The following is a 27,988-nucleotide window of genomic DNA, read 5'->3' as shown; positions in this document are numbered from 1 at the left end:
AGAAGTGCTGCATCTTGAAGCACACATTTAAGTCTGGTGTCCTTTCTGCACTGTAGATGTTTAAAGCTTCCCAATACATTTTCATAAGAGTAAACCTTTGGAACGTACACTGGCTGAAATGAAATCAAAATCTCTTCTGTGGCTCAAGATTAGGGTACCAACCTTCCTTCATTTGATCCTTTACTGTTTGATACCTGCTTTGGCAGCCAGTTGTGGTATCTTCTCATCATGACGCCATTTCCTGAAAGAGCCTCAGAGAAATCAAGTCTGATATATCCCTTGGTAAAAAGCAGACATTTAGTCCCATCCTGTTTGACACATCAGGTATCACTCTTCAATAATAGTGTGGTTGTAATCTTGGCAAATGACCATGGGGGTCAACATTTGGGTCAAAGTGGGTAAATTGGAATCCATTTCACTTTATTGCCATAAATTGTACACAAAGCAAAATTATGGATAACTGGTGTGATTCAAGTAACTTTTGAAAGTTTTCTTTGAAGATTTAGTAACTCGGAGAATTTTAAAGCAATGGTGAGTTTTATTGTTTTTATGTTTTTTTAAAGCAAAAGGCAGGATGAAGTAATTGGTTCACTTTGTTTGTCTGTCTGTCTGTCTGTCTGTCTGTCTGTCTACATACATCAATTTTTGATCGAGGAATTGCTGAATTTCAGTTGAATGTTGTATGTTGAATATGAATTGGAACAGGAACCTGCAGTTTCGCAGTACTTTGGCTCTGAATTTGGCAAATTGTATGGAATCTCGTCCCGATCGCACGTGCTCAGAGAGGAGTGAGAAAATTATTTTAACTGGCAGTCCAACAAACTTGAAAACCATTCCAAACAGGAAATTTACTGTTTTTAAGGATGTCATAAAGAACAAAGAACTAATGTAACGTCTTTAATAAGGTGGTGTAAAATACACTGCATCAACGGCGGAAAATTTCAGAATAATTCTTTTTCCTCCAACCATTGCAGTCTTTCTTGTATTTATATTGAATTATACACTTGAACACTGTTGAACACACTCACTGTCGCCTCTTTTGCAGTTTTGAAACCCTTTCATTTAGTAGTACTTGGACAAAATATTATGGCATATCACGTCATGTCGACCAAATCAGATCTGCAACTTGCAGACCCTCCGAGAGATTTCCACCAAACACATCTTACAAGGAGCTTAATTCATAAATTTGTAGCATCTTGAGGTGTGGCTTCAAGGAATTGTATGTTGCTTGAAAGTTCTTACTTGCCTTTCTCTTGCGAAACGGGGCATGTCGCACTGCACGTATTGATGTGGATGAGATGACGGAATTGTAGATGTGACATACAAAGGAATCAGCTTGGGACATCACTTCAGGATTGAATACCAGATTTTGGGGAGATTGCACACTACTTTCCAAGTCGTTTTATTTTCCTTGGCACGAAAGTGACGATTAGTATCTTATCCTGTTATCCATTGAAATGAAAGAATACTTTCTTGATCATCATTGCTGCATTAAGTATGATTGAGTGCAATATAATCACCCCTTCCATCATGTGCCAGTTTTAATCCAAACTTCTTCACTCAAATGTGGGTTGGACACAACAAGGAGAACAAGTGCAGCAGTGTCCTGGCAATTTGCTGTCACTCATTCTACCCTGTAGCATGAGCACGTGCAATATGCAGGACAATCCTCATATCAGCATTCCCATATGGGGAGGATATCTCAGAGACATCATTATCTATTGAAGAATATGCTTGGTGATTTCCTCATTTCAAGCAAGTGTGTGTCCGTTCTTTGGCAAACCAGAAACGCATCATCTTTCAAATCTAAAGGTCGAACTCTCCAAACGTTCTTCCTCAAAGTTGTGGTGGTGCCTTGTCAAGTCCATCTCTGATGTATGCTTCCCCTTCAAAACGCCTCCCCCCCCCACCACAAATGGCATCACTGCCTACTCCATTCGAGACAAGGCAGATTGACTCAAGTCTTTACCTCCCCTCCCCCCTCCCCCCCCTTCCAGGGTCTCAGGCTCATGCAGGAGCTAGAATATAAATCATGCACACATGTATACAAATACATGACACAACACCATGATTGACTTGAGGGAAGTGACATCACTTTCCAGAACACTCTGAGTACCAGCGCCACCATCTTTATTTTTAGGTTAGCTCTAACGAGATGACCTAATAAAACCAGTCTCAATGTCCGTCCGTCCGTACGTACGTCCCCATTCTTTTCTTCCGATTTTCTTGATATGTGGTATGTGGGTAGATGTCGATGAGGGATGCACGGCGGTATGACCTTTGACCCGATTGAAGGTCAACGTCAAGGTCACTCCAAAGTTGCGAAATCGTCCATTTTCAAAATCTATCTCCTCCACCGTTTATGATCCGATCTTCGAAATTCCTTCAGATTCTGATAATATGGAACAATATCTAAATTTGGTCAGGCAGGTTTTTTGAAATTCGTCCTAGTTATCGAGTCACGTATCTTCAAAGTTGGAAAAATCGTCGATGTGGTACAGTCAAAAAAAATTCACCCAATCTTGATGAAACTTGGTATGTTGGTGGAGGTCGATGAGTGATGCACGACGGTATGACTTTTAACATGATTGAAGGTCAAGGCCACTCCAAAGTTGCGAAATCGTCCATTTTCAAAATCTATCTCCTCCGCCGTTTGTGATCCGATCTTCGAAATTTCTTCGGATTCTGATAATATGGAACAATATCTAAATTTTGGTCAGGCCGGTTTTTTGAAAGTCGTCCTGGTTATCGAGTCACGTGTCTTCAAAGTCAGAAAAATCGTTGATGTGATACGGTCAAATAAATTTCGCCCGATCTTAATGAAACTTGGTATGGAGGTAGAGGTCGATGAGTGATGCATGACGGTATGACTTTAGACCTGATTGAAGGTCAATGTCAAGGTCACCAATGCTGTAAACTTGTGAAATCATCCATTGTCAAAATATCATCCGCCATTTATGACTCAGAAATGCAGTTTGATTTCTGAGGTCCGGTTTCTATCCTTTTGAAGACGCATTGATCATAAATGTTCCAAATCAACAATTTTCAAAATCTATCTCCAGATAACTCGAAATGTAGTTTGATTTCTGAGGTTTTCTATCCTTTTTACTCCCGGGCTTTCGTCTGTACGTTGAACCAAAAGACAAGACGACATCGAAGCCATTCTAAGCCGATCAGAGATCCACCTCTACAGAGCTTCAGAGATGACCTTCACCCCCAACCGGGGGTAATTTTTCTTTTCTCTCTGCACTCACCAGAGCATTTGCAGAGATGCCAACCTATAGATGGAGTTTGCCTCCAAATCTCATGTTCCCAACTCATCTTGCTCTTTTCTCCTCTCACCCCAATTCTTACCCATTGTCTACTGGACTTTGTGTCCTCATTCCTCACCCGAAAATATACAGAAAATCCAGTCCAGCCTCGACCTTGCTCAGTGATGGGCCTTGTGGCCATCACAACTCAAGTTCCCAATGCTCTTCCTTCTCATACGTGTGGGTCTTAAACCTGTCCTCTTTTGGCCATCTCCTATCTGTCTGGAAGTCAGCAAACATCACTCCCATCCACAGGAGCAGTCCAAAAACAGATCCTCTCATCTTCAGACCAGTTAGCTTAATGCTTCCAATTGTAAGCAAAATCATGAAATCTATCATTGCTGCTGATGTTAACTCTTTCGTCTTGTCAAATAGCCTCATATCTGACCGTCTGGCCCCGGCCCAGTCACTAAATTATGGATATATGCTGTGCTCACCTCTCAACAATTCCTTTTATGGAGGCCCTGAATCTCAAAAAAGAGATGAGGCCCATCTCCATGGATATATCCTGGGCATTCAACACAGTCTGGTATCCTGCTCTGTTTGCCAAGCTCCCTATCTGTGGTACAGAAAGCCACCTTCATACCTTGCTTTCTTACTTCCTCCACTCATGCAGTCAATGCATTGCTGTCAATGTAAGTCTCTCATCTCCTCTCCCAGTGGAGGCTGTCGTTCCCCAAAGGCAGTGCCTTGGACCAAATCTTATTGCTAATCTACATAAACAACATCTGCAATGTTCTGACAAACGCTCTCTTCATTATTGCAGATGACACTGCGTTACGTCAGACAGTGTCCCATCCCATGGCCAAGCTGACAGCAGATGTGTTTCTCTCTACTGATCTTGAATTGATTAGATGTTATTCTGAAAATTAAACGTCTTTCAATCATGGTATATCCCAGAGTTTCACCTTGTTGCTCTGGAAGGATCACTAAATGAACCTACCAACTATTTCTATGGTCAGCCCCTGGAAGAGGTTCAGTCAACCCCTCCCCCCCCCCCATAGACCCCCTTAATGAGCACATATTTTGATTTGGTCAATACACCTACGTTGAGCATCAAATATGAAGCTTGTGGCCAAATTTCATCAAAATTGTGTTTACTTCAACCAATAATGACTGAAATGTTTATGGACTGACTTACTCACTCTCACCTATGGACAATGCTCAATTGCATAAGCTCACCTGACTGAAGTGCAGGTGAGCTAAAAATGGTTACCATGGGTGCCTGATTGCCTTGCTTTATGAAAGTGGATTATGTGTAGATAACACAGATGCCAACCCTCCCGATTTCATCGGGAGGCTTCTGAAAATTCACCCAAACTCCCGCCCTTACGATCACTATCCTTATCCTCCCGAAATTTTGATATTTTTGCACTGTTCACTAATCAGAATGTACTAGTATGAGAATTGAATGAAAAGCATCGTCTGCTACGTATAGCATGTGGTAACTCCATAACGTTCGCTGCTACCAAATTGTACGTAAAAAATTGCAAATTCAAATGAGGAGCAGCGAAACATTGGGTCTGGATCTCGCTTATGCGATCATGCACTGATATTTAGTGCATGCGGTATGTGTGCAATACAGTGCATGCGGTATGTATGCACAGTGTATATGCATGCGATACGCTCACTGCATGCAGCTGGGCCCCGTACCAGCCCGGCGGTCGCGACCACCGTGCGGTGTTTAACAGCCGCTAGAGTTCTACGAGTCGCGCTGCAGCTGTGGAACATCGACTTCGAAGTTACCGATGCTTCAAGCCCTCGATGTTGATTACGAAATGGCAGAAAAGAAGCTTACGAAGACCAAGAAATGGTCTCAGAAGTACAAGACCGAATACAGTCTCCAATACCCGTGTATTCGAAAGTCTGAAAGAGGAATTCATCATGCGTATTGTACAGTATGCAGCGTTGATATTTCAGTTGAGCACGGAGGTCGCGATGATATTCGGAAGCACGTTGGAAGCAAACGGCACACAGACATTGCAAAGGAGAGATCTTCGAGCACGAGTACCGGTAGACTTCTGAATTATTTCACCAAACAAGGGACAAGCGAGGAAGAGGATGTTACCCGAGCGGAACTTCTCTTTAGTGGATTTATTGTGGAACATAACTTGCCCATATCAGTCTCAGATCATGCTGGACCTCTATTTCAAAAGATGTTTCCAGATTCAAAAGTTGCTTCAAAGTATGGATGTGCAAGAACAAAAACTTCAGCAATAATTGGTGAGTTGTCAAATGTTACTGCTTCATCTATTGCCGATATTGCTAGACTAGCTCCATTTAGCCTAGCTACAGACGGTAACAATGACAGTGGTGAGGCCCAGCTATATCCTGTCCTGATTTCATACTATGACAACAGTGCTGGGATTGTGAAGCAAGGTTTGCTAAGTTTGCCTGCGTGCAAACAAGATTCCACTGGAGAAAACATTTTCAAACTGCTTGATCATGAGTTCAGTGACAGGAAAATTCCGTGGGGAAATTGTGTTTCCTTTTGTGCTGATAATGCCTCTGTCATGGTGGGCAAGCACAAAGGAGTCGCTGCTTATATCCACAAACAAAATCCAGAGTGCTACATCATGGGATGCCCTTGCCATATGATGCACAATACGGCCAAGAAGGCGGCTCAGGCCTTACCCATTGAATTAGATGACTTTCTCATCGATATTTACTACTACTTGGACAAAAGTAGTAAACGCGTCAAAGGAGTGAAAGCACTGCAAGAACTCTGTGATGCCCCGACACACAAGATTCTGAAGCATGTCGCAACAAGGTGGCTGTCCCTTGGTCAGTGCCTAGACAGGCTGATTGAACAGTGGGAGCCACTTCGCCTCTTCTTCAAAGAAGAAGTACGAAGAAAAATGCAACCAACTGTAGCCAAGACTCTAACAACGAGCAAGAAGGACGGCACTGTATCTACTGCCAGTACTGGCACTGCAGGATCAAGCACTAGTGGAGCAGCATTCACCACTACCACTGCAGTATCTGCTGCGAAGAAGACAGCAGGGACAGCACCAAAACCAATGCTGAGAGCAGGTAGCATCACCGGCCCTTCATCACGTTCATCTACAAAGCAGATCCCTTCAGAGTCGAGAAAGACTGTGATAGTCCCATCTACAGGCAAAGAAGGACCCAAGTTAAGTTCTGCTTTTGCCAAATCACTTGATAGAAGCTCAGCAAAACCTTCGAATCAGAGGTCTTCTTCCTTGGCTGCACCTACCTCAAGCTCTCTCCTCAAACGTAAAATTGGATCTGGTACTACGAGTCTGACCTCTTCTGCTGGCAGTAAACGCAAGTGTGATCGCCCTGCGGCTAAGTGTACTACGAGTTCTACAACTAAAAGCGCATCTTCCTCAAACACTGTGCAGGAATCTAGAGAAAAACGTGTCAACAGGATGTTCTTGTCTCCACAAACAAAACTCTATTGTTTCTTCCTTCGATATGCTGACAAGCTTTTTGAGAAGGGGAATCTTCTGCTCCAAAGAGACGAACCCTGTATTCATCTCCTGCACGGACAATTGAATGGTCTTCTGAAAGATATCTTCGTACGGTTTTTGAAACCATCGGTGTCATCGGTTGCTCTGGTAAATGTACCCTTCTCTGACAGAAATCATCAGAAGAATGATGAGGACCTCATGATTGGGAACGATGCCAAACTGTATATAAGGGAACAAAGGAGTCTCAAGAAATCCACCTTCACTCTGAGTGAGTCAGACATCCAAGGTTTCTTCAGTGCAGTTCGCTCATATTATGTGAAAGCCTGCAATTACATCTTCAAAACCTGGCCGCTAGATGATGAATTAGCCAAGCATGCTCAGGTGCTGGATGTTAAGCTACACCAAGAAGTGGGGTTTGACTGTGTGGAGTTTTTCATCAAGAAATTCCCCTGTCTGGTCAGTGGCGGTGATAGTGACATAGACAGTCTTGAGAGTGAATTCGCTCACTACCAGGCAGACGCCTCCATAGGTACAATTGCTACTGAGACAGTGAGAGTGGATGAGCAGTGGCATCGGATTTCACAGCTCACAGATCCCTGCACTGGTGCCAAGAAGTATCCTAATTTGAGCAAAGTGATGAAGGGAATCTTGGTCATTCCTCATTCGAACGCATCATGTGAGCGGGCACTCAGTCTTGTACGGAAGAATCATACTGAATTTTGTCCCAATTTGAGTGTCAAAACCCTGGAAGCTCTCTTAATTGAAAAACTAGCTCATAGCACCCCTTGCTACCAGAGAGAATACAGCAAAGACATAATCAGAAGGGCTAAAAGAGCCACACAGCTGTCACTCAGCAAAGCTGCCATGGAAAAAGCAAGCAGCAGTAGTATCAGCCAGTAAGGTAAGAAAAATATTGCTTCTTTTGTGCTTTTTGTTAATCTTTGATTGTCCCCTAACTTACTAATATTAACATACATGTAACATTAAAAAGTGCACAATTTTCCCCTTTTTTTGTTCAAAAAGTGGGAATTCTTAACATGTTAAATGCTCCAAAATAGGGCTCAGAGGGCACTAGAGAGCGTCTAGAACCCCAGAGCTTCCAGGGCCCTAAGGCGGGCCCTGGACCCCGCCGCAAGGGTCGAGCGCTCCGCGTTCGAGATGTGCGCTTCGCGCACATTATTTGGTGTCGGTTGCAAATCCTCCCTAATTCTGATTTCCAAAAGTTGGCATCTCTGAGATAAGCAAGGGTATTGGAATGATCTCACCACATTATTAACCGACTACAAATAATTTTATTTTTGTTCATTCTCCACCGGTTTCACTGGAGGGGACTACATGTTTGCTCTCCATCTGTCTGTCCGTCCTTCCATCCTTCCCACCTGTGGTTTTTCTGACTTTTTCCCATACCCTTCAACATATTCAACTGAACTGAATACATGGCTTAATTATGATGTTGCAGAAGAAGTTCGAGTTTCATGGCATTTCGTCAATTTTTCAGTGTTATGCCACATTAAAATGAAGAAATTATCACATATACATGTGTCAGTGTTCAACTGCCCTGACTCCACCCAACTGCTTTACACACATTGGCTGGACAGCTGACCTGACTCCACCCCAATAAAATCATGCGCCACCATTCCATGAAGCAGCACAGTTCAGCAGGCCTCAGGCCTGGGTGTTAGTCCATGGTCCAGTGCAATTGGAATGATCCCAGGTGTATAACCACAATGTATTATATCGGCACGAAAGCCTTATGCATGTTATTGCTTCATGTACGTACATCGGATTATTTTTTTATTATTCTTGGCATCAAATGCACCATTACACACCGCCAGAATAAACAAATGTTCTTTGGGACTGTTAGGGGACAATGGGACATGTATTGCAAAGCAATTCTTGCTCTTGTTGATTCATCACATGATCTAAAGCTCGTGGAGGATCTGCAACACAAATCGCCATCTTGTGACGTCACCTTTCTCTTTCCCCCTCTTTCCCTCTTTCCCCCTCTTTCCCCCTCTTTCCCCTTCTTAGTTAGCAGGGCAATTACTGTGGAATGGTTGTCCTCCCATGGCAATCCAAGCCATGGGGTTAATCTATGCTCCATCTTCGAAAGTCTTAAAGCGAGGGAGCAGCACATCCCATTTTTAAAGTCTTTGTTATGATTCTGTTAGGATCAGAATCAAACTGCTGGAGCATATATGCTCGAACTATTATGCCACTGAGTCTGGCACTTAGCTGTGCATGTGTTATCTAAGTGCAGTCTAAACATACAGTGTATATAAATGAACTATTTGTATCTTTTTTTGACAGATTTTTGTTCAAATTTTCATTTGTTACTGCAAACCTTCATAACTTCATTTGAAATGCCTGTTTTTGGCCAATTACAGTTAAGAGATTGCTGCCTTTACAGTTGCTCATCCATCTGGTGTGTGTGTGTGTGTGTGTGTGTGTGTGTGTGTGTGTGTGTGTGTGTGTGTGTGTGTGTGTGTGTGTGTGTGTGTGTGTGTGTGTGTGTGTGTGTGTGTGTGTGTGTGTGTGTATATATGTGTGTGTGTATATATATATATACATACATACATACATACATACATACATACATACATACATACATATATATGGCGCTGAGGAGTGATGTAAGGGACACATCAGCCATTTTGGAGTTGATGCCATACAGCACTATTTTAACCCTTACCCGATCATCCGAGCCTATCATCATCATATCATTAAAAAATGTCACTTACATCACTCCTCCTCGCGGGGCCTCATGTATATATATATGTATATATGTATATATGTATATATGTATATATATATGTATATATGTATATATGTATATATGTATATATGTATATATATATATATGTATATATGTATATATATATATATATATATACACACACCTTTTTTTTGGTGGTGATTGATGCATTTGCCAGTGAATATTTTGATGTTGATGAAAAGTTGCAATTCTAAGTTTGAAATTCGATTTTTGTTGGATTTGCTTGTTTTCATCCAACAGAAGTAAATATTTTAATATGTCCGACGGTCGTGTTTTTGCATGCCTTCATCTGGATAGGAAGCATTCCTATAAAGGGGGTACCTTGAGATAATTTTTCAACCATACCATCCACCGATTCTGTGTAAATAAGAGTTATCTGAGATAAGTCGAAACCCATTGATGATTAACAAGATGTTCTCCCTCTGTGTTATAACATCATTTTGAAACTGAAAATATAGGTAAACCTTAAAAACTGGTTATCTTGAATGCTTTCCATGTTTGTAAGATAGCTATGTCGCCTTCGTCTTCTTCTTTAACGGCCACAATTATTCCCTCGTTTTTGTGCGGTTGACCGGGGGAAGCTTGGCTCAAGTCTTTCACGAACCAACTTGCCAGGCCTGACGTTTGACTGGTTCAGGCAGGAATTTGGAATTTGTTCAGGTTGCCGGCATTAGCTCGCCTACTCTTCACGAAAGACACCGTGGGACCTTTATTGTCCACCAAGAAATGCTGGCAGGCGGGGTACCCAGTATAATGTCTGTCCAATGGACAGTGCACACATTGCTGAATGATCCTGCTTGTGAAACACCGGGATGACAGTTGACAGCTGAGCTAAGATTCAAAATCAGTCTGGATAGGAGAGAAGCGAGTGTGAAGATACGTTTGTAGTAAACATGACGAATGTGTTTTTTTTAATGTGCTCTTGCTCCTACTACCTGTCATCTGGCCTTGTATCCTTTCTTCTTTCATCCATCTGCACATCTTTAGCCCAAGCATGTTGCACATTTTAACTGCTCCTTACCAACCCACCGATGAAATCACCTACCTGTGTTTATCCAATGCCACTCTTGAGAGCAGCGATGCACTTGCCTCCTCATTCTGTTTACTGGAATTGTTTACTGTCATTTTCTCTCATTTTTGCATGTTCTCTACCACTCTGTTGCTTGTGTGTTAAAATTACTGTCGTTTATCACATTTGTGAGCCCTTTTCTGTCTCCAACAAAAATATGACCCATCAAAGTTTTCAGGTGAAATGCACTTATGTTTCTCTCCTTATTGATTGATAATCATAGAAGCACTACTAATGTCATAACTTGCTTTGTACAGTACAGTGGTTAGTTCCATTTCCATTCATTATTAACATGAAATACTGTATTGTAAGAACAGAATTGGGATTTTCTCATTAGTGATGACATGTACATTGCAAATCCTCACTGGTGTGGGTTCGATTCCGATTGTTGCTTTGAGGTCTGGCCCAGAGGGAAAAATGGGTATCTGTATTTGCCGGTATCTTTCTTTTTACCCCATTGAGGCTTCATTATTTGCCTTTTCAGATCAAACTCCAACACCAACACGCTTCCTTAAGAACTGTGAGGAGGTAGGTCTGTTTCATGAGCTCAGTGGATCATTTGATTCTGAATTGAAGAGGCCTTCGGAGGAATCTTCTGAGGATGCTGCCGGGAAGCGCGAGGAAACGACTGGAGGCAAGAAGGTGTGTCTGAGACTCCAGATCCATATTTCATCCTTTCTTTGTCATGTTTTTTTTCAATGTCGTGTTAATGATAATGAAAGGACACCAAACAATTACAATCTCATCTACAGTTTACTCTCAATATCGATATTGAATTTGTTTGATATTGTTGTGCCATCTTTCTTGATCTATGATCTTGTAAACTTTTCAACCCATGTCCTACTCTCCAACTATTCCCATTTCTTAAAGTTTACAGAGCACCATTGCATCAATTGATCTCTAAAGGCCCGGTCACACCTTGACGTTTTAGCCAACTTATGCCGATTTTTTAATTTTTTTTCTAAAACGCTGGCACACGTTGAATACGTTATGGGTAAGTTTTGATAACATTGAGAGCACGCTGAAAAACACTGCCATACGTCGTTGTACGTTGGCTTTAAACGTTGTACTTTTCGGTTGTCCTCAAATTTTTTCATGCTTGAAATTTCACGACGTATGCCGGCGTATGACTCACACGTTCCGCTACGCTGGCCACAAGTTGTATGCACGGTCTGCGATTGTTGACAGACGTCAACACATGCTACTTGTAAGTTAATCATAAGTTGAGACACGCCGAGGTAATGTTTAGCGTACCCGAAACTTATTTCTAACCTATGATTAACGTGTTGTTGGCACGTTACGCGATCGTTGCCACACGTCGACAGACGTTACTTTTAAGTTACTCATGGGCTGAAAGACGTCGGTATAATGGATCGTCCTTGCGTCAGCGTCCACGGCCACGGCCAGGACACTTATTTGCAGCATTCTTCAAACTTTTCTTCGGCATGACGAGGATGTTCACACTTTGATGTCTAGCTTGGCTATGATTCCAATTGTCCATCGGCAGCGTCTATTTAAAATAGTCGAGTTTGAGCGTTTTAACACGTTCAGAAGAAACGCTTCAAATTTCCAAACCCCAGCATCAAAAAACAAAGGCGAGTGACAGCAATTTAAATCGTTCATTGTAAACAATGAAAATAGCAGAGTGGTACCGTTTAAGAGTCGTTGAGTGTAAAAAAATCGAATTGTTGAGCGCAAGCGTCTACTTTCAAGAGTGGGGTTTGAGCAATTTAGCACGTTCAATAGAAACGATTAAAATTTCTGAGCGCCAGCGTCAAAAAACAAAGGCGAGTGACAGCAATTTAAATCGTTCATTGTAAACAATGAAAATAGGTGAGTTGTACCGTTTAAAAGTCGTTAAGTGTAAAAAAATCCAATTGTTGAGCGCAAGCGTCTACTTTCAATAGTGGAGATGCAGCCATTTAAATCGTTGAGGGGCAGCCTATGAACCTACCCGTGGACACACGGACGCAAGGACGAGCCATCATAACCCACACCCTCCCCCTCACACTCACCTACTACTGCCAACATGAACAAACTACTACTGATACTGATACTGATACTGTTACTGCTGACATGGACATCGACTCAAAAAGGAACTCGAAAACACTGTTGGGTTCCCCTTTTATGAGCAGCATTTTTATATACCAATTCCCAAAACCGCTGGGAACACGTCTTTATATGGCAGTTGTAAGCTAGAAACACATTCTTTTTTTTTTTTTGGCGACCGGAAGACGTCATTGGAATACGTCTACATACGTCGATGTGTGTTGGGATTACGTAAAGAATTGGTTCAAAGCACGTCAAACATAAGTTAGAAATAAGTTTCGCGTAAAAAAGACATTACCGCGACGTGTTTCGACTTATGAGTAGCTTATAAGTAGCCTTTGTGGATGTGTGTAAGCGTCCGCATATCGTGTGTAAAACTTATCCCCATCGCATGCGGAACGTGTGTCATACGCCGAGTACGTCGTAAAATTTTGAACATGTTTAAAATTTCTTGACGTACTCTACTTACTACGACGTATGATAGCATACTTTAGCGTTCTACTCACGTATACCAAACTTACTCATACCGTATTTGACGTGCCCCCAACGTTTTAGACACATTTTTCTTAGGGCGGCATACGCTGGCAAGATCGCCAAGGTGTGACCGCGATGTTGTCACTTCCATTTCTACGGCAGTTATGATTCGAATCGTTGTGCGTCAGCCTTTTAATAGGCTACGTCACGACATCGTCGGCGATGCGTGCAACGCGCTATGCCGAAGTTAGACTATCGTTGGGCATCGGTTGTGTAGGCCAACAACAGGTTCAGCATTCGTTGGTATAAGTTATCTATAACACAACGAAACGTTCTGTGTCCATTACTAATATGTTATGCATACGACCAACTCGTTATGAATACGTCCGAATCTTAAAAAAAAAACATCAAAAGTTCAACGTCAGCCAGCGTTTTACATACATTTTAATACGTTGCCATCGCTGGCTAAAACGTCAAGGTGTGACCAGGCCTTAATATTTGTTTGATACGTTTTCTTCTTCAAACCGTGTGTGTGTGTGTGTGTGTGTGTGTGTGTGTGTGTGTGTGTGTGTGTGTGTGTGTGTGTGTGTGTGTGTGTGTGTGTGTGTGTGTGTGTGTGTGTGTGTGTGTGTGTGTACGCGCGCGCGTGCCGAGTGTATTATGAGGCGGTTAATCCCCGTTTCTCCTCGGAAGAGCCGGACCTGGGGCCACCACTCACAATTAACTTTGTGGTACGGTGGGTTGCTTTGGAACCACAAACACCAATCAGTTAACCACGAGTTCCAGTGTCCACCGTCTAAATTTGCTGTTTAACTCGAGGTCACGTGGCTTCCTGAACGGGGAGCGCGCCCTCGGCAAAGCACCAATCTTATCTTGATTAGATCTTAATTAGGGCAGCCGAGCATTTACCGCTCGTGCGTGCCGACTATGACAGGTTAATTAGTTTGTTAACGACCTCCCCACCTATCTAGTTTCGGACAATGCTGGATCAATGGATGGAAAGGACAAGCATGGACAGGTTGAAACGTCAACAAGGAATTTATTTAATAAATAGGTTAAAAATAAATAAACTGAAGAACTTTTTATTTCTTTGTGGAGAAAATAGGGAAATGAAAATCAATCAAAATAATCTCAAGAAAATAAAGAATTAAATCAACATTGATAGAAAAAACAGACCAAGAGCAGATGCTTATCACTATACCTTACTTTACGATTAAACACGAGATAAGGGTACCCAGTAGATCATTCAGGGGGGGGGGAAAGAAATCCGGTCTCGGCTTAACAAGGTGGAAGTCGTCGTGTGAGGTACAACAATTAAAACGTCTCGAAATGTGTGAGCGTGCCTTGGTCCGTTGCCAGCGCCCTTCCTCACTTTACACCCGCTCACAAACAGGCTCGAATATCAATCGACATCACGTCGTCACCCCCAGGAACCAGGGACACCAAGAGCAGGTCCCGAGCAGAACCAGCAGGAATGGTTCAACCATCACCCACCGTCAGGAGCCGCAACCAATGGACAGCTGTAAGGCGCTGTGAGGAGCTGAGGCACTGTGACCAGCTGTCAGAGCTGTGAGGCTGTCACCAGCAGTCAGAGCTATAAGAGCTACAAGGCCGTCACCAACTGCCATAAAACAAAACTGGAAAACGGTCCTCCCGTCCTTTTTATAGGCGGCCCATCTGCGTGGAGCCTCAAACAGACTTCAGCCAAATCCACCTTGCCTATTGACGGATCATTACACGTGACCAACCGTCAACGTCGCGATAATTCCTTCCTCGTTCAGCCCAACATGAACAAGAGCCAGTCAGCATCCATAGAGCTGCCAAACAGGGCATCAAACATCAATGGAAAAAGGTGGACGTCAACGTAGGTGAAAAAGGTGGATGTCGAACGTCGATGGAAAAAGGTGGATGTCAACGTCGGTGAAAGAGGTGGGTGTAGAACGTCAATGAAAGGTAGGTGGGTGAGGTAAATGATCCACAGCTGTATTTGACTGTCAGAATAACTGCTCAGGACAAAGCCCGCTGTGTGCTTAATCAAATGTCCTGTAAATCCAAGGTGTAAATAAATCATCCACCTCCAAGCCAATGTGTCCTGATGGAAAGGCGGTAGACGAGCGTCCGTTGGGCTAACGGCTGTCTCGTGTGCATGAATGTGTCTGTCGTAAGGAGAAAAAGGCCATCCCATAAGAAAGGGAATCTATTCTTTTCCCTTCTCAACGCATCAAAGTTAGAATCCCACCATACATGGGGATGGATCTATCCTGGACATGCATTTCGAGAAATAACTGTCTGAGGACCTAAATGTTTGGATGCATTCGTCGGGTCCGATTCTGAAATCCGTAACAATATATGAGGCGTCGCGAGGAGGAGTGATGTAAAGGGACACATCGGCCATTTTGGAGTTAATGCCATATAGCACTATTTTAACTCTTACCCTATCATCCGAGTCTATCATCTTCATGTCATTAAAAAATGTCGCTTGCATCACTCCTCCTCGAGGGGCCTTATATATATATATATATATATATATATATATATATATATATATATATATATATATATATATATATATATATATATATATATATATATATATATATATATATATATATATATATATATATATATATATATTGGGTCATGAAAAAATATTTTCACGATAAAATAAGTGACCACTATCTTCGTTATTTCTGTCTGTGTCTGTCTGTCTGTCTGTCTGTCCCGAGCATAGCTGCGTGGGTTTTGATCCGATCCTGATAAAATTTTGGTGTGAGGTTTATATCATGATCTAGTTGTGTTTTCCTGAGAATGGGCGTGGTGCGCCCATTATGGGTGGAGCCACGCCCAAAAAACGTGTTTTAGGGGGTTTGTCGAATCTGACGGGTTTCAGTCGTTGGTTAGCCCAATGGCACCTGCATAGCCCCACCGAGCTCGATTTTTTTTATTTTTTTTATTTTTTTTTTCATTTTCGTCCCAAGGTCAAGGTCACAAACTTAGAAAATTGCGAATTTTGACATAAAAATCCATCTTCTCTGAGGGGGTTTGTCGAATCTTGCAGGGGTTTCGGTATTTGGTTAGCCCAATGGCAGCTGCATAGCCCCACGGAGCTCGATTTTTCATTTTCGTCACAAGGTCACTAACTTAGAAAATTGCGAATTTTGACATAAAAATCCATCTTCTCTGAGGGGGTTTGTCGAATCTTGCAGGGGTTTCGGTATTTGGTTAGCCCAATGGCAGCTGCATTGCCCCACGGAGCTCGATTTTTCATTTTCGTCCCAAGGTTAAGGTCACAAGGTCACGAACGTAGAAAATTGCGAATTTTGACATAAAAATCCATCTTCTCTGAGGGGGTTTGTCGAATCTTGCAGGGTTTCGGTATTTGGTTAGCCCAATGGCACCTGCATAGCCCCACGGAGCTCGATTTTTTTTTTTTTCGTCCCAAGGTTAAGGTCACAAGGTCACTAACTTAGAAAATTGCGAATTTTGACATAAAAATCCATCTTCTCTGAGGGGGTTTGTCGAATCTTGCAGGGTTTTGGTATTTGGTTAGCCCAATGGCACCTGCATAGTCCCACGGAGCTCGATTTTTCTTTTTCGTCCCAAGGTCAAGGTCACAAGGTCACGAACTTAGAAAATTGCGAATTTTGACATAAAAATCATACGACTGCCCAAACTTTGAGAGCTGGGATGACAATATTTTTATGCAGAATCTTGAGGTAATTCCCCACCGAAAGTCTTGAAACCATTTTGCTCTATCTCGAACACCTTGCCCGTGGCGCCCCCTTCAAGTTTGTTTTTACGCTGATTTCATCAAAGTCTGGTTAATCCGAGGAGTGCGAAATGCCATATAGCCTATATGACATTATATTGTTCCTAGAATGTTCCAGAGGAAGTTTTGCACCAAAGGTCATAATCCTTGACCTTTGACCTTTAAAGTTCACAAAGGTCAAATTTTCAAAGTTGTGGGAATCAAACCGGGTTTTCGACCTTCGACGAACTCACTCCAATAAGCTATAGCACGTATCCTGTTTCCTTATTTTAATGTGCACAACATGGTTTTGTGACCTTTAAAGGTTATGCAAAGGTCAAATTTTGAAAGTTGTTGAACGAAACCGGGTTTTCGACATTTTGCAGCTAATAACCTGTCACTCATACCACATCATGTTGATCATTTTTATAACTTGGTCAAAAATTATCACATTGTCTCATCCTTGACTTCTGAAACAATCCACATCGTCAAATACCGCTTGTGAACCATCGTCGTCTTCAGACTTGTATACATATATATTATATATATATATATGTACATTTTTTTTATATATGTATATTTTTATATATAACACACACACACACACACACACACACACACACACACACACACACACACACACACACACACACACACGTTTCTGAATATTTATATTTTCTATGCTTTGTCAAAAAAATTTTCTCCTAAATTTCTGCTTTATTGCAAGAAATAAAGATGAACGAAAGATTAAGTTTCCCATCACCCCGAGGCTACGTTTGGCAGATCTGAGGTCGCTGTTGGATCTCTAAAGTGTCCTTATTTTGTGTGATTGATTTTGACGTCCTCAATGTTGCCTTTTAAACTTTGTTTCCAGCCCCCTAGACAGCCGGAAGGTTCCGAGTCGGAAAGTGTCCGAGTCAAGGAGCCAGTCACCACAGAGTCGTACAGCCCGCAAAGTGCAGAGCCACGTCCAGACACTCCTGTTACTCAAACAAGTAATGGCAAGGTAGGCATGCAAAGACCAAAGTACTTGTTAATTAAAATCGTGCTGGATGTCTTAAAAACACTTAATTTGTTTCCTTTTGAGGATCTCGGAGAAAGAATGCGATTCTCTGCATTTTTCCAGTGTGTGCATTCCAGTGTGTGCAAACAAAGATTATGCAGCAACAAAGCATAGTCCTCATCTTATTCCAACTCGTTACCCCTTCGCTTGGACATTTTCTTTCTTCTTTACTTCAGAAGTGACTGAAATGTACTACTACTACTACTACTAATACTGTTGTGGGCCGGGTATCGGCTGAGAGCACGACCGCTAGTTGGAGCAGCAGAGTCGACTCCACCGAACACCCGGAATTCAGATCGTTACCCTCGGATAACTCCGAAGGTACGGGTCCCTTACAGGACCGTGAATCGTCAATAAATCAACCACGTGGTCCAAGGTTATTTGCCAATCTTCAAAATACCTAGAGACCCACCTGGCGAGCTACCAAGGAATCCACACCCTCGACGGAGCTCGAACGGGACCAGCCGTAACCGAGCATGACCTGTGCGTAACCCGAGTGGATGGTTACCGAGGTCCCGTCAGTCCAAATGCACAACTACTGCAGCAACGGCCTTTTTAATTCTCCCAACATGCACCGTGCTCAAGCAATGAAGGAAAGGATGAAGACGAGCTGAAACATTCAACAAATGGATATTTATTTATAATAGGGGGGGAAGGGGACACATAAAGGGCAGAGTTAAACCGACTATAATGGATGCAAATAATGTACAGCAAAAGCACTTAACCAGTTGCTACTTAAAGACGGGCCCACAAGACACACACACGCACGCACAGAAGAAATGGATCTCAATGGTCTTTATTCGGCGCTCCAGCCGCGGAGGATAGTTCGGCTGGGAGCCAGGACGGTTGGCTACCTGGCCGTGAGCGCGTAGCTGGACGTCCACCCCCTCCCGGAGCTCCGGTCGCCAGAAGACGGACCAGGGCAGCCAGATGCAGACCAGCGCCAGCGACGAGATGAGGCCAGACCAGCGGCGAGCAGACCAGACCAGCATCGAGAGATGCGATTCGAGAACCAGACCAGTGCCAGCGAGATGGGACCAGACCAGCGCCAGCGACGAGATGAGATCAGAAGCAGCGACAGGACGAGACCAGAGGACCAGAAGCAGCGACACGAGACCAGCCGCTGCTGACACTGCGCCGTCCCGTCTATCTCTTGTCAGGAGGGAGGGGCTTCTTCTCTCTTGCCACTCGCCTCCTCATTGGTCGGACTCATCGCGTGATTCTCTGCCCGTCCTCCATTGGACAGGCCCACGGTAGGCAGGGCAACTCCCACTCTTCTGGGCGGAGTCCCGAGCGGAGGCGTTTGTGGCTCCGCCCACCTCCTCACCTCTGGCCACGTGCGTAATGGCGTCGGTATATCTCTATTTCCACTTGACCGTACCATTAACTCGTCAGTGAAACCACCAGCGGTAATCAGTTCCTGTCCCATGGGGAGATGTTGACTTTTGTCCATCATGTATTCACTGAGGAATCTGGTGAGATCAGCTTTATTTTCATCAAGGCCAATAAACTGCGCCAAAACTTGTGGAAGGGGAACATCACTGCGATTGATTATTTTCCGGATGGGTTTTTTTCTTGCCTTTAGCTCGTTTGTTGCGTGTTGAGCCCTTGATGGATCCTGAACAATATCGATCGAACACAACGTCTATCCTGTGTACAGAGGGACTGAAGTAGCATACCACTGAAAGGTAAAACATTCCTGTAATCAGCAAACGTTCGACAGTCTTTGGGTTTCCCGAGTGACTGGATCAATGCATGTCCATCTATGATGACGCATCCCTGTCCACTGAATGTTGGCAGGACAGCTGGCGTGTCAACACCGATATTCTTTGATACGATTCCAAGCAAATCAGATTTAGCCGTTGAATTCATCATTCCATCCGTTTTGCCAAGAGACAGAGGAATACAAGACAATTCGTGTTTGATGACAGTCTCCAGCTGAACATTTCTTCTGGCCCGAGAAGCATTAAACAGTTGTTGGATAAGCTTCCGATCCGCTTTCACTGTTTTTGTCTCATTATGTGCTGCTCTCCACTTCGTCGTGTAGAGCGTTCCGAAATTTTTCGAATTCTTCTTCTTCAGGGGATCGAAGAATTTGACGCTTTTGTCTACAAGCGGTTTCTGAACATTGTCCTTCACCAACAGCTTACCTCTTGCTTCTGCGCTCAAAAGATCATCTTCGATTTCGACAGTAGCAATATCATTGGTTAGCAATGACACCAATCGAGTATTTTCATGGAGAGATTCTCGGTCCTCGCTGTCATCAGCGTGTTGGTGGACTTGTATCGGGAACGAAGGTCTGATTTGGAAAACGTTGAATCTGTCAAATTCATAACGCAGCCGCTCTACAGCCTCTTCGTCGCTTTTCTGTCGAGATGGCAGTGCATCGTTGCGAGTAGAGATCGCCTCGTCATCATCTCTCAGTCCCATCATCACTTTTGTTGCATGTGATATGTGGGATCGCTCTGCCCACGTGGTACAAAATCTGTCTCTCACAGTATCGTTCCGGGTTATTCCTATGATGCCATTAGATAGCTTACACATCCGGTTAACCCATTCTGTCGCTTGGTCAATGGGTACTTGGCTGAAGTGATGGTTGCTGTTTCTTACAACAAAGTTTCCCATTGCAAACTCATTGTACACCACTGGTGCTGTGGTTCGGAAGAGCAGTCATATCTGCCAAATACACCGGTTCCCATCTGGCGTAGTTTGTGTGATCATACACTGTCATCCATGGCAACATTGCCGCGAAAGCGTCAAGATGAAGCTGCCAGTTTCCTTCTCTATTGGCTCTGATGAAATCAAGAAGAATTTCCACCATATCCATACAAGACGATCAGAGCAAGAAATTTGGGTAGTTCTGAAAATTGCGTTTGAATTCTGCAAACAGTTTGTTCATGTTTTCTCGCTGCATCGCATTGGTGAGTTGGAGCACAAACTCATGAAGGCAACGTGGACTATCACTGCCGTCATCAGTGAAGGCCTCCACCAGATTGTGTAATTCTGTGTCGAGGTTGAGCTGCCGGTTTGTAGATTGCAGCCAATCCAAGAACATCTGCCAACGAATTCTGAATAAGGCTTCGTACGCCAAGACGTGTTCTCGAATCGCTCGATAGTAAGCTTTACCATCCAACATTTGTTCTGTACTGTTTCGCACGAATAAGCCAGCTTCTACCCAGATATCATCCAGTCCTGCACTGTCAATATGTTGCCCTATCATCTTTAAGAAGTTGAACAAGATGTGTAGATCTCCCAGCAAAAAATTTACATTTGTGAAGTTTTCTGGGCACGCCCAAGTTAGCTCGTTGGCCCGACTGTAGAGAGGCTGGTCTACAACAATCACTGTATCCCTTTGGCCTAGATATGTGGAGATAGCCTTGGATTTGTTCATGACAGTTGTCATCGTGTCATTTTCGTCAGCTGGGGCCTGAAGGATGGGCATCATGCCGAATGTTGAGGGCTGGGTCATCTGTACATATGGCTTCGTTGAAAGCCTGCCATGCAGGAATGGATCCATTTGAGTCCGCACGAGCTAATAACCAGGTTTGGTTCTTTAAATCAGCATTGGTTCTCTCCATACTTTCATCGAACCAACTCTCTTGGCGTATGTGCGTTTCACTGTCAAAGCATGCGGAAGGCCTATTTCGGGATGTAGTAGCTTTGTCAAGTTCATGGAGTTTGGATACCACCTCTTGTTTCAGCATCTTTTCCTGACCAATCTCCAGATTAGAGACTTCTACATCGCTCGCACAAGGACCCCGTTGCCATAACATCATTTGAGTTGAATGAAAAGTATTTTTTCCATCCAATGTGGCCTCCAGTACATCGATATTGTCACATGATCCAATAACCAATTTCCCTGCTACATATGGTGTTATCCCAGTCGGTATGTAAATATTTCCATTCTTCTCAAACTGTCTCAGAATGTTGTTGGCGATCGATGTGTCGATTTGTCTAATGGTGTCCATTCCAATCGTGTGACCAGCAGAGTGAAAAAGATCAACCAATGCCTCTGACCTAGTCGCTTGGTGTAAGGTTAAACCCAAACCCACATGTTTGGGTGTTAACTTCTGGTGTTTGGATACAGCATATACAATGTCCTGAGCCAGGCTACACACTTTCGATTTCGTAAACTTATCTTGGTTTGTGTTATCCTCCAGTACTGATGTTCTACTCAACAAAACACTCAAAAACAGATAGAGATTTTTGGGAATTATCATCTCGACATGTTCCTCATCAATCCCTCTCCAAGCACACATGTGGCCAGGAGTGCTCTCCACGTCAGATCTTAATTTCAAAGCAGTATGGACAATTTCCTGCAAAGTGTCCGCTACTTCGTGGGGAGCTAAATCTGGAGATAGCGTGTCTTCATCTGACTCAGAGGACGCAATAGATTTTGGAAGGAACTTTGCAATGACAAAATCAGACTGGTCACTGGGGTACATTAGAAGGGGTGACCGAACATTTAGTGGCTGCATGAAACTACCCCAAGAACCAATGCGCTGGCATACTTCATTGTAGAACGTTTGTCACCTTGAGGTGTATCGTGGTGGCGGCGTAATATTTGCGGCTTCACACAGTCGCTGGTATTTGTTCCAAACATGGCCCATGCTATAAACATGACCCAGTGATAGCCCGTTTTTCAAGTCCACACAGATTTTATCCAAAACCGTGTCCGTCTCTCTCTCAGAAGGGACATCCTTCTGTGCTTTAAGCATTTTTCTTTCAAAACACACCAAACATTTCAAGTGATACTTCCCTTCAGCTGCCACCAAATCTACCACGTTAGCTTATCTGACTCACATTGTTAGGTCATGTTTTGCCATTGTCAGGATTTTGTCTGAAAGAGCCATCGTCGCCACATTGTGCATTTTCCGACGGTCGTCATCTTGACAAAACATGCACCTATCCGAATCCATCTGAATGGACTTCCGACTGGTACGCGACGACGTGTCCCCCGAAGTTTCGCCTGCTTCGGATTGGGAGGAGACCTGTTTCTTTCTCAGTCGCTTCAGGTGATCCTTGAAAGTGAAACTACCATAACAAGATTTGTGCCAATGGATACTATTTGACTTCCATTCTGTCTCAGCAATACAACTCAGACGGTCTCGAAGAAGGGTTGAGTCTGTGTCTTCCAACTTTCTATGTATCTCAACAACTTCTGAAAGTCTGTTTTTTCCTGCAGACATCCCAACTCTCACAGGTTCTGCATTGTTGTCTTGACATAACAAACAGAGTGTGAGATCCAATACATCTGTTTGTCGTTTGCGCTTCAAAACTTTCACGGGCGTAACTCCAGGACTCGCCATTCTCTCGCTGATGGGGTATCTTCTATTCAGAGTAGGGCTGTAAAAATGATCAAAGAAGAGAATTATGGACGCATTTTATTCAATACATACCTGTTAGAAAATTGTTTTCTTCAGTCTATAGTCCGTTGACATTGACGATTCATTTCACGTGTTCCTTAAAATAAAGAGATTCAAGCTGAAAAAGAAAATGGAGAAAAAACAGCTTTTTGATTGAACATTTCTATGTTTAATCACATAGTGTTGCACAAAAAACGCATCAATTATGTTCAATCTCATACGAGTATAGACAAATTCCGGATTGTTAATGAAAGGCTGGGAGTTGTAGATTAAAACTACAAAAAAGTGAAAAAAAATCATTTTTGACCATACGTGGTCAAAACTGACCACAATGTCTGAAAATATGCAACATTGAGCTTGGCATCCACCTCCATATCATTAAGCAATACATTATGAAGATATTTTGCGTGGTTGCATGCTTCTAACACGAAATGCCATCACAAGTAATTTTTATGGCTACTGGCCGGCCTACTATACGTGGTCGAATGCACGTGGGCAATGGCGTTGGTGTGCGAAGTGAAGTGAAGGAGATTTGTTGTAAAAAAAAACTAACTATAAAGAAACTTTGCAGCGCACACATGTAATTCCCGTTAGACAAAGGTAGGGGACCCGAACTATAAACACGTACTTATCGAGATAACTAAACTTGGGGACTGCTGTCTGTTTGTGTGTAAATGGCTTCCAAATCTGTAACATAGTGTTGCGGTTGTGGAAATTCGCAAATCACCATTCAGGTCCCGTAGGTGAGGTATCTCTTAAGTACATGTGTAGTTAGCCCCAAACCCGTTGTTTAGAGGGAATTAATCTGATTCATTCGGGCTGCGACGCTTTGAGATAGCCGTTTTTCTGTTCTATCTTTATTTTGAACCAACCACGCTCCAACCGTCAGACAACAACAACAACGCCAACAGCCACGACCTTTACCTTCACAACTCGCTCCCACAAACATCGCATCACCGCCATTCCAAACGGCACCATGGCCATCGGCCACCGCCGGAAACCCTCCACCACCTTCACCTCTCTCCTTCTACGGCCATTCCCGCACCACCTGTGAGCACCGAGCGTCGGGCTGTCCTGGGCTCGTACAAGATACGCGCCGAGCCGCGAGTGCAAATAGCGGCCTTTCCGAGGAGAATTCGGATCAGGAATGCTACACGCCCACTTCTGATCCTTCCAATTAGGAAGCGCGGGGTGGCTTGGCCCCGCCTCCAGCCACGTCTGTCTGGAATAGAGATATGCAAATTATAGGATCAGGAGAGATTCACGCCCCTTTTCCTCCATACAATCGGCGAGCGTGGCTCCACCCTCGAGGAGATCCTGATCTGGAAATTTGCATATTGTTTTCTCCTGCCGGCCTATAAAACGGCAAGCGTGAGGCGAATGAGAAGAGTTGTTGTGCAGAGTTATTTTTTGGTTGGAGTTGTTGCGAGGCAGTCAGGTCGGGTTGGAGAGCGGAGTGGAGTCGGGAGGCGAAGGCGTCAAGGTGGTTTTCTGCAGTCGGCTGAGGAGAATTGGGGGAAGAGTCCAAGGAGCTCGGCTCCGAGGCAGGGAAGACGGCGGTCGGCGACGAGGTCGCGGTGGGATCGCTCGTCGCGGGACCCAAGGCAGCCAACCATTCTCCTTCCCCCAGGGCATCAACAATTCCCCCCCCCCTTTCCCCCACGCTGAGATAGTGCGAAAAGGGGGCCCCGTTCTCACCCCACTCCAAGCGGTGCCAACGAAACCCACGAATGAGCACGAAGTCGGGGCACCGCCGCGCAGCCACATTTGCGGCTCATCACGAGGATGCGGGTTGGACCCCCCCGGTCTCGCGGGCCTGACCGCTCCTTCAGGTCCCGCGCACACATTGGCCTACGGGCCCGTCTGCCCCCTTGCCAATGAGGGTGGCTTGTTTCCTTTGCTTTTGAGTAAATGTGTCGGCGCCGTCTGTGAAGTAAAACCGTATAAGTGCTGGCCTGTGTACGCGTAGTCGGTAGTATCTCTGCGTCATTGTTTCTTTTGTTGCATTTGATATATGTGCATTCTGTTTGGCTGTATATGTGTGCTCTCCGTGTGCTGCGGAATAAATGTGCATTATGTTGAACTGTTTTCCCGTTTCGCTTCGTCTTTTCTTTAATTGAATCTCCATCTTGCTTCACGTCAAGGGTTCGTTCGTAGTGGGCTTAAAACGCCCGATAATTAATCGGAACCGTCGAGGCCGACGATAACACCGCTCGGTTATCCCGATAGCACGGAACGGACCGCTTAAGCAGTTCGTGTCCGGAGTCGGCCTGCGGCGATGTACGATCGCCCGGTCTACCATCCGCGTGGGTACTGAGGTAGGTCGAGTTTGGCGAACAACCCTATCCTACGCGGGTGGCCGATTGGCACGATTGTGGTGAGGTCGAAAGGCCCACCCGTGACTGGCTGCGGGAGATAGTTCCTGGAGGGTCACGACAGAATTGTCCGTCCGGTGGGCGACGTGCCGCGATTCGAGTCACGTGGCCGTTCGCATGCCGGCGGGCGTGAATTCGCAACAATGTATATATCTGCATATATATTTATATATAAATATATATATATGTATATACATATATATATATATATATATACATATATATATATATATATATATATATATATATATATATATATATATATATATATATATATATATATATATATATATATATATATATATATATATATATATATATATATATATATATACATATATATATATATACATATACATATATATACATATATATATATACATATATATATACATATATATATATATATATACATATATATATATACATATATATATATATATATATATATATATATATATACATATATATATATACATATATATATATATATATACATATATATATATATATACATATATATATATATATATATATACATATATATATTGTCGTGGTTGACGAAATTCGCAAACCACCATTCAGGTCCCTTAGGTGAGATATCTCTGTAAGTATATGTGTAGTTAGGCCCAAACCCGTTGTTTCGAGGGAATAAATGTCATTCGTTCGGGCTGCGACCCCTCTAGATAGCCGTTTTTCTTTTACTATCTTTATTTTGGACCAGCCGCCATTACTACCACCACCAACCACGTCTCAACAGCCATCACACAACAACCACCAACCGCAACGCCGCTTCACAACCACAGCCACGACCTTTACCGTCACAACTCACTCTCGCAACCATCGCATCACCGCCATTTCCGCGCCGCTTGTGGGCGCCGATCCTGGACTCGTGCAGGGCGCGCACCGAGCAGCGGGTGCAAAGGCGCCGGCCTTTCCGAAGCAATCGGATCAAAAACGACTCACGCCCACTTCTGTTCCGTCCTATCAGTGAGCATGGGGCGATTTGGCCCCGCCTCCAGGTGCGTCGGAGTAATATCGCTATATGCAAATTCATGGATCAAAAAGCATTCACGCCCACTTTTCCTCTGTCCAATGGGGAGCCAGCCAGAGGTAAAGGGTCGAAGGTGAAGGAGCGAAGCCCCGGGGCTATAAAGGGCCGCGTTCGCTCGCCGAAAAGGCAGTCGGTGGAGTTGGGAAAAGAAGTAGTAGTAGTCAGTCAAGTGCAGTTAGAAGTGGAGTTGAGAAGTCAAGTGGAGTTGAAGAGTTCGGAGTTGGGTTGGGAAGAAGAAGCAGTAGTAGTCAGTCAAGTGCAGTTCGGAGTTGAGTTGGGAAGAAGTGGTAGTAGTCAGTCAAGTGGAGTTCGGAGTTGAGTTGGGAAGAGCCAGTCAAGAGAGGAGTCGGAGAAGGCAGTTGGACGGAGCTGTGGAGAGGTGGCGGCGGCGAAGGCAGTCGAGGGGGTGCTCGTGTCAGAATCGGGGAGCTGCGGAGAGGAGAGGCCGGCAACGCGACCGAGGTCGTGGTGGAGACGCTCGTCGCGGGACCCGAGCCAGGGAGATATCCTCCTTCCTCCGAGCATCAACAACCCCCTCCTGTTTCCCCCCGCGCTGAGATAGTGCGAGAAGGGGCCCCGTTCCCACCCCATTCCAGACACTGTCCGCGAGGCCCGCGGAGTCGGGGCGCCACCGCCATTTTGCGGCTCATCAGACGGGTAGGCCCGACGCGGTCTCGGCCCCAGGCCCGTCTGCCCCCATCATCCTTGAGGGTGGTCCTTTTCTTTTGCTTTGAGTATATGTGTTGTCGGCGCCGTCTGTGAAGTAAAACTGTATAAGTGTTGCCGTGTGCTCGGTAGTCGGTGGCATATCTGCATTGTGTTTTGCTTTTACATTTGCTTTTTGTGTATTATTGTGTGTTTCTTCTTGTTTTCGTTTCGCTTCGTCTTTTCCTTTATTGAATCTCCATCTTACTTCACGTAAAGGGTTGGTCGTGGGCTAAAACGCCCGATAATTAATCGAACCGTCCAGGTTGACGATAACACCGCTCGGTTATCCCGATAGTACGGAACGGGTCGCTTAAAGTGGCCCGTGTCCGAAGTCGACCTGCGGCGAGGTGCGATCGCCCGGTCTACCCTCCGTGTGGGTACTTCGGTAGGTCGAATTTGGCGAGCAACCCTATCCCACGCGGGGGGCCGATTGGCACGATCGTGGTGAGGCCGAAAGGCCCACCCGTGACTAGTTCCCGGCGTTAGTCCGAGAGGGTCACGACGGGATTGTCCGTCCGGTGGGCGACGTGCCGCGATTCGAGTTACGTGGCCGTTCGCACG

At 44.2% G+C, this 27,988-nt stretch overlaps 1 protein-coding gene across 12 annotated transcripts in view; it reads left to right on the top strand.

Annotated features, from left to right (window-relative positions):
- The window catches only part of LOC147032361 (cyclic AMP-dependent transcription factor ATF-7-like), a 123,424-nt gene that overhangs the window by 44,874 nt on the left and 50,562 nt on the right, over positions 1 to 27,988 (top strand). For all 12 annotated transcript variants that reach the window (XM_085869922.1, XM_085869924.1, XM_085869923.1 and 9 more), the window contains 2 exons: positions 11,075 to 11,232; positions 17,736 to 17,867. In XM_085869922.1, the coding sequence (XP_085726048.1) occupies positions 11,075 to 11,232; positions 17,736 to 17,867 (290 nt within the window). The remainder of the gene's footprint in view (positions 1 to 11,074; positions 11,233 to 17,735; positions 17,868 to 27,988) is intronic.

The sequence above is a fragment of the Eptatretus burgeri genome, chromosome 2, assembly GCF_056783735.1.
Source record: "Eptatretus burgeri isolate ZD-2024b chromosome 2, Ebu_testis_v1, whole genome shotgun sequence".
NCBI lineage: Eukaryota > Metazoa > Chordata > Myxini > Myxiniformes > Myxinidae > Eptatretus > Eptatretus burgeri.
Note: the sequence above shows the minus strand (reverse complement) of the source record. Positions and strands in the feature narration are given on the sequence as shown.